This window comes from Labrus bergylta, chromosome 7, assembly GCF_963930695.1.
Source record: "Labrus bergylta chromosome 7, fLabBer1.1, whole genome shotgun sequence".
Classification (NCBI taxonomy): Eukaryota; Metazoa; Chordata; class Actinopteri; order Labriformes; family Labridae; genus Labrus; species Labrus bergylta.
Window position 1 is genome coordinate 6,014,762 of NC_089201.1, and position 11,345 is coordinate 6,026,106.

General features: G+C 44.8%; 1 protein-coding gene across 5 annotated transcripts in view; it reads left to right on the plus strand.

Moving 5' to 3' along the window:
• Positions 1-11,014, plus strand: part of LOC109988320 (protein MTSS 2) — a 32,381-nt gene extending 21,367 nt beyond the window's left edge. The window contains exons 7-15 of one of the 5 annotated variants that reach the window (XM_020639771.3): positions 1,734-1,891; positions 1,988-2,095; positions 3,050-3,147; positions 6,440-6,617; positions 7,145-7,219; positions 7,455-7,610; positions 7,955-8,131; positions 8,317-8,482; positions 8,851-11,014. In XM_020639771.3, coding sequence (XP_020495427.1) covers positions 1,734-1,891; positions 1,988-2,095; positions 3,050-3,147; positions 6,440-6,617; positions 7,145-7,219; positions 7,455-7,610; positions 7,955-8,131; positions 8,317-8,482; positions 8,851-9,656 — 1,922 coding nt within the window. In that variant the 3' untranslated portion in view covers positions 9,657-11,014. The remainder of the gene's footprint in view (positions 1-1,733; positions 1,892-1,987; positions 2,096-3,049; positions 3,148-6,439; positions 6,618-7,144; positions 7,220-7,454; positions 7,611-7,954; positions 8,132-8,316; positions 8,483-8,850) is intronic. The other 4 variants (XM_020639773.3, XM_065956598.1, XM_065956599.1 and 1 more) reach the window with 4 other exon arrangements.
• Positions 11,015-11,345: the final 331 nt, after the last annotated feature.

Consider the following 11,345-nt stretch of genomic DNA (forward strand, 5'->3'; position numbering starts at 1 on the left):
GAGTACAGAATCAGAAATAACTCAAACTGCCTGGCACTGAGGCTTCTCTTCAGCTTTGGATGATTTATCAGTTTCTGTCTCATAAATCAAACCAATGATCTTCCTCCCTGGCTGTACTTGCATTAGACCCTGCTGCTGGTTGTAATCAAACTCATATTCTCATAAAGCCGAGGTACGGGCTCGTCATTAACCTGCGACGAGCTCTCATTGTATGCAGCTAACTCTGCCTGTTCTTCTTTCTCTCTCTCCCCTCCACCCCTTGCCTGCCCTCTAAACCCCCCTCCTCTCTTTAATTCTGCCTCTTTCCTCTGGCTGTAGAGCTTCTAGGTATGTTTGCCCTTCAAAACCCTCATGAGAAAATCATCATAATCATCTTTTGATCAAACTGCCAGTCAAAGAAAACCTCGGGATGTTTTCACATTTTTGGTTATTGGAGGGCTTTGCAGAAAACCTGGTATTTGACTTTTGGGGAAAAATGCTCGTTTAATTTATTGCTGAGAGCTATTTGAGAAGTTCGATTTACCGCTCTTATGTTCTCTAGATATGAATATTCAACCAGGAACTGCTTAGCTTAGCTTAGCTGAGCATAAAGACTTGAAATAAAGGGACTCAGCTAGCCTAGCTCTGTAAAAAAAAAAAAAATGCCTCACAGCTTCTCGTTCACTTCTCTTACACATTCACTAATTAACCTGATTTATCTTGTTTGGTGCATACAGAAATATAAGGTGGCATGTTGCTGATATGGCCAAGCTAGCTAGTGTCCTGTTTTTGTTGTTTCTAATCTGTATGCTAAACTAAGCTAAGTGGTAGCTTTATATGGCGGACGGATGTTAAGCAGGTTTTTTCTCATCTAACTGTTGTAAAAGAGTGAATTAGTATATCTCCAAAAAGTGCTGCACTGCTATCCACTATTGCAAGTTATAAATCCATAAGTAATAAAGCCTGAGTTGTAGCAGGACGTGTGCAGGTGATTTGTCCAGCACAGGTATTTTTTCAGACCCTTTAGAATAAACCTCCTCAACCTTCTGAACAGATTTTAAAAAGAGAAGAGAACAGAAAATAATAGAGACCAGGAAGCTGCTAAAACACAGCAGCAGGGTTCAAACGATAAAACTATACTTTGTACTTGTTTCTTTAGGTTGTAAAAGTAGTAGCTGTGAGTTAACCAAACATGTGAAGGTATCCTGCAGGGTAAGGACTTTGAACTGGCAGAGAACGTCTTTGTACATCCTGCATTCAGAGGGACGGAGAATTTGCACGTTGGGTCATCTTCATCACACGTTTTTCTACTCTCATCTTCTGCATCTTTGAGCGTCGTTGTGTTTTCCATTCTAGAGGGACTTGAAGAACATCTTGTTTACTCTCATGTGCAATCATTTCCATTCCAGGAGTCACCGCTTCTTCTACATCAGCTCATTCTCGATGAAATGTTTCATCGCCCTGTCGTTCCCACGTTCATGAACCGTTAGAGTCTGTCAGTGCAATGGCTTTATGTAGACGAGCAGTTTATCATCATGTGTCTTAATCATCTCATTTTGTATTCTTTCCATCCTCCCTCTATGTGAACACTTCATAACTATCACCCGTCCAAACTCCCAATCTTTTTCCGTCCTTTTTCCGTCACTCGTCTCTCTCGTCTCTCCCTTCTTGACCCTCGAACAACCCTGAACCTCCTGACTCCGCCCTCCCTCCCCCTCCTCTGCGTCTCCTCACCCTTCCTTTTCCTCTCACAGGCCGGGGTAACTTGCGCCCCCAGCTGGACAGTGCCATGCAGGATGTGACCGACCTGTACCTGCTGATGGAGGAGACGGAGAAGCAGGCGGTGCGCAGAGCCCTCCTGGAAGAGAGGGGGCGCTACTGTACATTCATCAACCTGCTGCAGCCTGTGGTGGTGAGACACATTCAGCCCTCGTACAACCAAGACATAAACCTTTTCTTCTTTTGAAGCTGTTGTTGTTTAACTTCATCCCTCATGTGCCACCTCCAGAACGTAGAGATCGCCATGCTGGGAGAGATAACGCATTTACAGGCGATTGTTGATGACCTCACGGTGCTGACTGAAGACCCACACAAGCTTCCACCAGCCAGTGAGCAGGTGAGAGAGCTGGAATACGTCTCATTTCAATACATATAATCCAAGCGGTAACCTCCGGTGTTAATGAAGCCAATGCTGAAGTGTAAAATCCTGCAGTTCCTCGAGTGTCCACTAGAGGCTGGCTGCAGAAGCACAAGAAGTCACATACACACCCATTCAAAAAAGCCTGTTTTTACAGCAGAGATTAACATGTTTACAGCCTGGTTAAAAAAAAACCTGTCAGATTAGTTATTGTCATCACATTCATCAAAATGAACAGCTCCATTTAGATTTTATGAATGATACATGTTATCCATAGCGTGTAACTGGCATGATTAAAAGGTGGGCGGGATGTAACGGTTCATCAAGAGGCCTAAAACCCGCCTCAGCTTTCAGCCTTTCCTTGGGTTGACTGAAAGTTAGACTGAGACAGTATTTCCAGCATGGCGGCTGCTGCCGATGATCCTTTGGAGGCGCCCCCCCCCCCCCTAAATCTGGTGGTTTTTCTTGATCCATCTCTTTATGAAATAAAATTAGACAATCACTTTATTGTACCAACAATTCTATCCATCCAAAGCCTGATGTTACATATGTTCAGTGACACTGACGTTAAATGTAAAAATAAGGACATATTCTAAGAAGGTCTGTGTTTAATTTTTGATATTTGCAAAGAGGGGTCTAAGGTATTTAAAGGCATTTCTCAACTACATAACCATTCACCCATCAAGTGCAACAAGACGATCAGCAGGATGACCTTTTCTGCCCCCCCCCCAATCACCACCCACCTCTCTGTGTCTGCACAAACCTTTCCTTTTGTTAACAACCGCAACTTGCTTCAATGCTTTTAGTAATGATTCAAAGTAATTCCTTAAAATCCCTCTAAATCAGTGTTTTTGTCCTGCACCGTGGTGCTACCGCGGCGTCTCTCTGTCGTGGCTGTTGTATCATCACTGTTGGATTTTTGTGTGTTTGCAGGTGATCCGGGACCTGAAAGGTTCAGACTTCAGCTGGTCCTACCAGACCCCCCCTTCCTCCCCCAGCAGCACCGGCTCTAGGAAGAGCAGCATGTGCAGGTACATCACACACACACACACACACACACACACACACACACACACACATTCATATACATGCATTTTGTCGCTCTTTGTCATGTTCAGAGTGTTGATCTGTGTTGTGTTGCATGTTTTGTTGATGGTTTACTTTATTTATGCGGCTTGTTGTCAAGTTTCTTTGGGAGCATGAATTCCTGCTTGAAGCCACTTATTCACACACTGGAAAAGGATTTAAATACTGAATGTTGTCATGAATACCTGAGCAGGTCACTCCTGTCACACAGACACACTCTCAGGTACCATCGTTGTGCAGAGCATGGCGTCTCTTGCCAGCTTCTCGGCTCTCGGCTCTTGTCAGATTTGCGGTTCTCAAGCTCCTTACAGAAAGATTAGGTCCAAAGCTGTGAAACATCACAGGCTGACAGCATCGAGCCTGCACAAGAACCAAAATCCAGGTATTCATAGTCTAATGATGATTGTTCAACTGTTTATTTATAGTGTTATATGAGCAGTGCATTCAAGGATGAGAAGTGGGATTTTCTGTTTAGGTGAACCCATTGAGTGTTATGTTTAGGGAACAAGAAACCTTGTGATCACAGCTCATCACCTTCCCTCAGTGTGAAAACGGAGTGTGGCTCATGTTTATATCAATTAACACCGCAGCCTATTTTTAGTGCTCTATATTTATTCACATGCAGTCACTGATTTATGTTTGAGTGTCTACATTTAGCTCATTAAAGTTGTAAAGCCCAGTGCAGAGAGGTTGTTAAGGCAGGATATTATGAGTCAGTGAAGGGCTCGCTCCTCCCAGACGTCCTTGGTTTCGGCCTGACCGCTGAACATTTCTCGGTTTCTCCAGCGAGCCTGAAAAAGTTTTTTTAATAAGCTGCAGTTCATCGAATTTTCTGTGCTCGCAGAGAGGCGTGCAGTGAGTCTGTTGTGAGTTAAAAAAAAGAAGAAAATCCAAAGATTACAGGACTTTCTCTGTGCAACAGTGATGTACCAAAAGAATAGGAAATTGTGATGAAGAGACAAAGATTTCTGCAGCAGGATGGAGAGAAAACGAGCTTACTGAGAAAGTCTTAAAGGCACAGAGGAGCCACTCAGGGGACGTAAGAATAGTGTCTGCTTCTGAATGATTTCAGGTTATTTAATTTGTCATATTTAATTTGGCAATCCTCCTTAAGCCTCACCCTAGAGGACGCAGATTAAGGGGGAACGATAACTTCAGATATATTCCGGGGGGGGGGGAGAGTGTGTAGCACATTTTCAGTGCGTGGGTGACAAAGAGAAGTGAGAACGACAGAGCAGCAGACAAAAAGCCCAGAGACAGCTGTTCAGAGGGAAAGAATAATCAAAGACGGGATGACTTGTTAATGCTGTTTGATGCACAACATTTAGGAGAATGGCATCATTTAGAATCTTCACACACAGAGCCTTCATGTTCTCGGCCTCACGTCATGCATTTTTCATTAAGCTTCTGTGTTTTACTGCCCGGCTTGGACTCAAATCCCCCCAAAAACAAGTTTTCAGAACAAAAACACGGAGAGAAAATCTTGATCACGATCCTGTTTTACATGCAGACTGCGAATTTTAATGGAATATTCACAAAACGATTTTAACAAGGAAAAGCGCCGTCATTACTCTCCATAAAAAGGTTAGAGGTGCATTGTCACTGCCTGGGGAATGGATCATGGGTGAACATTAATGCTGCAAAAACAAACTGATGGCAGCCATGACAGACAGCTTGGGTGCAAGAAAGCAACTAATTATAACTTCACATTAAGTTAAATCTGTGATTGAAAATGTAAGAAACTGAAGAAGGCAATTTACAAATGCAATCATCATTTATATGTTCTCTCGTGCAGGCTCCTACAGGGAGCTCTGACAATCATGGCAGACTGTGACACTCTGCACATGCTCACAGTGTCATTGGACAGTTAAGTGAATATAAACATGGACGATGCATCTCCCTCTCAGAAGGCATAAAGCGGGGCACAGGTGGGGTGGTAGTTTGTGTGCCCCATGTAGGGAGGCTATAGTCCTTCATGTGGGCGGCCTGGGTTCAGGTCCAAGCTGTTGCTCTTTTCCTGTGTGTCTTTCCAAACTCTCTCTCTCTCCCTGATTTCTGGCTCTGCCTGTTCTTCTGTCTCTGCAGTGAAGTCACAAAAAGCACCATAGCTGCTCCTGTTGAAATCTGATGACCGTAGTTTTCATGTGTTGCTCTCTGAAAGACAACGTGGATACATGACGGGAGTTTTTGGGTTGTGATTTGATAAAACGTATGAAAAAATCATGCAAATTGAAGAAGAAGTAAATATTGCTAGAAACAAAATGCCTTTTATCTCAGTGATATCATATCATATGATCCCCCTCCTCCACCTTTTCAAACAGTCCCCTGTGGTCTAAATGATACATCTGTGCTGTGCTTTGGTCAAAATATAACATGAATCAAGCACCAGAGGAGGTTTGTGACCCTGTATACACCAGCTCTGTCAGAACACTCCGTTTTGGTGTGTGTCTCTTTAAATGTGATGAGCCCCCCCCCCCCTGAGTTTTCCCAGTAGACATCACTCCTTCACTAGCAAGAATAAAAACGGCAGACCTGCGCTAAAGTTTTGTTCTAGGCTGGGGGTGGAGTCTATGGGTGGAGATACCAGCAGAGGGGAGGGGATTTATTTTTACCAGAATCCCACTGTGACATCACAAGGAGAGCACATTTGGAACAGAGTATTTTCTCTGTTGTAAGACTTATGCAGACCACAAACACAGGACTGGATTGGTTTATTTCACATTTTGTGGGTCAGTAGACACTCAGGTTACCTGAATATATGTTCAACAGCACTGTAGAAGTGGATTTTTCATATGTCCCCTTTCAGTTAATAAATTGAGAATGAAAGATGATACAAATCACGATGTGTCGAGTTCAGTTAATCTTCCTGTTTTTGTTTTCTACTGAAGCCATGCAACAATACATTTTATTTAACTCTGTTTTCCCGTGATAACGAGTCATTTCTGTAGATCTCAACTTATTAGTCTCATCATCGCAGGATAACTGCGCTGGTTTGTCTGAAAACTGGGGAAGTTCAGTCGCTTTCTTGAGAAATAAACTTTTTATCACATGAAAACTGTCGTTGTTATCCCAAGAAAACGAGATTAATTAGATGAGATCTCAACAGAAATGGACTAGCTAACAAAGTTAAATAAAAGTGTATTGGTGCATGTCTGCTTAGGGCTTCTGTAGTTTTCATTAAAGCATTATCATATTTTAAACACACAGAGTTTAAAACAGATGTGATTCCCTTCACAGTCTCCTTCAGATGCCCTCTGCAGGAGCCCATCGGCTCAGCAGCGTCTCCTCCCACGACTCAGGCTTCGTCTCCCAGGACGCCAACACCCACTCCAAGCCTCCGTCACCCATGCCCTCTGACATCGCCAGCCAGGTAGCAGCCACAAACACGCTGACTCACTTATCACGGGGAAACAAGGTATTTCTTAGCGCGGTAGATCTACATAAATCTCCCCGATTAACAACACTACTTCCCTATGTGGCACTTTCAATCTTTTCTAATTTTTCATTTCAGTCACAAACCTTGTTCACAATAACCAGGCAGCACTCTGAATTTTTACTGCAACACAGCTTTACCAGCTGCGAGTGTGGAATTTTTTGTTCCCACTGGGCTGATAAAGTTATTCAGACTCTCACGCTCTGAACATATTGCAGCGTGGAGAACACACTGTGCAAAAACCACAGCACACCAACTGATGCAATGTTCTTTTCTGAATAAAAGATCTTACTGGGTGCTTTATTTTCGATCCGGGCGATGGTATATAGATCCCCTCAGAGCTGAAAAAACCCATCCTCCACAAGCTCATCAACACTCCTCTCCTACTCTCACCCCTGCATCTCTATCACCTCTTCATATAACATCCTTTACACACTCCTCTCACCTCCCTCTCTGTCTCCATTTCCTCATCCAACCCTCTGTTTTTTGCTCCATCTTCCCTCTCCCAGAAATCAACTAGCTCTGCCTCCTCGGAGGCTTCAGAAACCTGCCAGTCTGTCAGTGAGTGCAACTCTCCTACAGCGGTTAGTACTGCATGCATTTCAACCATCTACCTCCTGTATTGGAAACACACACACACACAGACGCACATGCACACCACACACACACTCACACACACTTTGAGCTGTGCATTGTTATCTATAGCTTATCTATATCTAAGTGTCCTGTGGGCTCCACTCGACAGCCTCACAGCGCTGTGACGTGGACTCTTCATGGGTGTTGAGCACTCTGACTCACACTTGTCTGTCCGTTCCGCAGTTTGGCTCATGCTCATCCTTCGGTACCTTTCGCCCTGCTTTCTCTCACACTGGCACCATCAGGCCTCTCTCTGTCATACTTCCTGCGTCCCCCACATTTAACCACTCCCCTGGATCCAACACCCCCTCACCCACATCAAAGGGTCCTAGCTGGAAGGTTTGTTTTTCATTTGCAATTTTTCTTTTGCTTTGACTCTTTTTTTTTTAAATACTTTGTTGCTTCTTTGCTCTTTGTGTCTTACTGCCTCATCTAAGATTGACCTCACAGTCACATTTTTCTGTTGCTCATCGAGCTTAGTTTACTCACAAACTGAGACAGCTTCATCATTTAATATCACTAACATAGCCTGATGAAGTCTGCCCCATATCGACATCGGCATCTACCCAGTTTATGAGCCAAATAAGCAGCTTGCATGTGAAGTCGACTGCATGACGGCTGGGTGGCAAACATTTGAGATGCACACTGAGAGGAGGGTCTCATAGCTCTGTCTGCTGCTGCAGGACTGGGCCAAATCGAGTTCCTGTGAGCCGTCGTTGGCGAGCACTTTGCATCGCAGGAGGGAGTCTATGGAGAAGATGAGAGAACTTGAAACTCCGCCTAGTCCACTGGGGTATTCTGGGATGCAACCAGATGATCCCTACCGAGCAAGAATTGGCACAGGACCCATCGCAGCAAAGGTGAGTGTGGAAATGTAAATGTCATACACATTTCTATACCTTGGGAGCTGAAGTGTGGGGAAATGCATATGTAAATGTGTCCTAATCTTTATGTATTTTCTACCCACCTGTGCGTGTATGTGTGTGCATGTTGTGTGTGTGTGTTTGCATGTTGTGTGTGTGGTGTGTTTGTGGGCGGTTTCCAGCATGGCGAGCCGCTCTCTCCAGCAGCCAGCACCCTGGCGATGGTCCTGACCAGAGGCCTGAGTATGGAGCAGCAGAAGAGCAGCAGGGACTCTCTGCAGTACTCCAGCGGCTACAGCACCCAGACCAACACCCCCTCCTGCTCTGAGGACACCATCCCCTCACAAGGTAACACTCCAGCTTAAAACACACACACACACACACACACACACGCACACACACGCACACACACACACACACACACACACACACACACACACACACACACACACACACACACACACACACACACACGTGATGTACCCACGCTGCTCTGCATCTCCCTCTGGTTGTTCCTTGACATTTTGATCAAAGTCTTTGCATTTCTAAACTGTGATTAGAAAAAGCACAGCTCTGTTAGCTTTCAGTGTTAACGTGATAACTGTGATTGATTATTTATGAAAGGTTGTTTCGCTGTCAAATTCATACTCTAAAGATAGTTCCCGTACGTCATGCAGAAGAAAAATAAATGTCTCAACACTCGCTGTCTCCTCCAGGTTCCGATTATGAGTGCTACTCTCTTAATGGGGACGCTGACAGTGAAGGACAGGCGGACTTTGACAAGTCCTCCACCATCCCGCGGCACAGTAACATCGCTCAGAGCTATCGCCGCATGATCCAAACCAAGAGGCCGGCCAGCACAGCGGGTCTGCCGGCAGGAAAGACCCTGCAGGGAACTCCAAACGGCTCAGGGGGGAGCAGCTCTGGAGCCATTACCTCTGGGACCGCAACCATCCGCCGAACACCATCCTCAAAAACTGGAGTGAGACGCACGCCGTCTACGTCTGGCCCCATTCCAATTCGGCCCCCCATCGTGCCAGTTAAGACTCCCACGGTGCCAGATTCTCCGGGGTATGCCAGCCCGTCTCAGCACCGTTCAGGCAGCGAGGAGTTTCTGTACAGTGACGACCCAGCAGCTGGTGACTACATGCGGGCGTCTCCCAAGCGGATGAGCCTCCCTGACACGTCCTGGGGGTGTGGAGGAGGGGGGGCAGACAGGACTGGTTACGCCCAGCAGGATCCTTGCATGGTCGCCCACAACGCTGAGGAGGACCCTCTGCTGGCTGCAAACCGCCACAGTCTGGTGGAGAAGATAGGGGAGCTGGTGGCGAGCGCCCACGCCCTGGGGGAGGGTCATTTCCCCTTCAGCAGCTCTTTGCCAGGCGATGCGGCTCAGTGTGCACCTCAGGAGCCGTCCTCTGAGACTCAGGAGGACATGGATATGCTGGTGTCGATACGCCGCGGGGTGAAGCTCCGCAAGACAGTGACTGACGACAGGTCGGGTCCCAGGATCCTGCGGTAGCTGAGGGAGCGGAGCAGCTGATGTGCTCTTATTTACAGACTGAAGCTTTGTAGTGAAACTCAGCAGCACTCATGTGAGGCATGAACTGAGGTACAACTGTCAAGTCAAGAAACAGTCAAATAGGTTTCCAGCTTGTAAAATAGTTTTGTAGCTGCAGAAAAAAATAATCTGTGCATGTGTGAAAAAAGTTTTGAAGACAGTATATGTATTCGTTCTTAAAATGTGTGCAGGAATATTTTCAATTATTAAGTCTGAGCATCAGATACACAAAAGTCCTGAGTGTGCATGAGATCCTGAACTCACCAGCTGCAGACTTTTTTTCACTTGCATGACTAACAGCCATCAACATGTTACCAAATGGCCCATTCTATCCAATTAGAGAAGGTCAAACTTTCCAATCCGAGGGTGAGAAGGTCCGTGTCGCAGGGAAAGCGTCCGAGTTTCTGCCTAATTGGAAAATGAGCATGTAGCATGAATATACGGAGTGTGAGGATCCTCTGACCTCACACTCCGATAAAACTCACCATGGTGGGTTCATTTATCATGCTCTGGAAATGAAGGCAATGTCTTTGAATAAATTAAAGGATGCTACTCTCAAAGTAAACAATGAGCTGACCACAGCTACCGTTAACTGCATCACCATAAACATGACAGCTACTCATTCACAGAGATGTACCTGTTATTAAATGTCCTGAGAGCAGACAGACTGACGCTATCCTTAAAACCTGAAGCTTACAGGATATTTCTACAAATACAAACCTTTGTCACATATGCACAAAATATTTCTACATCTACACAACTTGTATTCAAGCTGAGCTGATATCTGACTGTGAATTGGCTCCATATAAAACAAAGAGGATGTCAGATGAGGTGAATGAAGGTTCACAGAGTGATGATGAGTGACCATGGACTATGGCGAGTCTTTTCATGTCATGTATGTATATTGCGTACGTACAAAGTAATCCATATTTTCTTGGTTTTTATTCTCTCTTTTGTTTAGTTTCTGTCTGTGCGTCTTTGCCCCCCGGTTGTTTTTTCAGCCCATTTTGTCCCGTTAGGCCGAGTGTTGTCACTGCTGTAGGGATGGAATGCTCCGTGTGTCTTTGTTCTTGCTCTTATGATTATTATAATATTGTGTGTTTCTGGTTAACACCTGCAAAGTGATGGGTGCAGTGCTCCGTGAGCCTGTCTGTATGTTGTTTTCATCATTACTGTATAAGTACCGTATTACTGTTTTGTTTGAGAAGCTGGCCAGCAGCTGTGTAAGTCATGTAAATTAGGAGCAATATGGCAGTGTTTTTATTGCTGTACTGTACTGTCGATATATTCTGCTATTAAACCGGCTTTTTACTGTTCAAGGCTTCGACTGTCTTTGATGGGAAAATTATGGAAACAGAGTAAAAAAAATATGAGAGTGAAATGTGATGATAAAAAAGGCTTATGAGATAACGTTTACTTTATTGTTCCTAAATGGAAATGTGTCTTGTACTCTGTCCTGCAGTTACAAGAGATTTAGAAAGTTCATAAATGGATTTCAGTTCCACATAAACATATAAACACCTTCCTGCAGCCGTGACATACTGACATATTGCACGGCCCCTTGGTACATCATCCTACACCAACTCTGAGATTAAAAAGAATGTGTGATGTAAAAATTCTACAAAAATTCTGATTCACAAATCAGAGAGT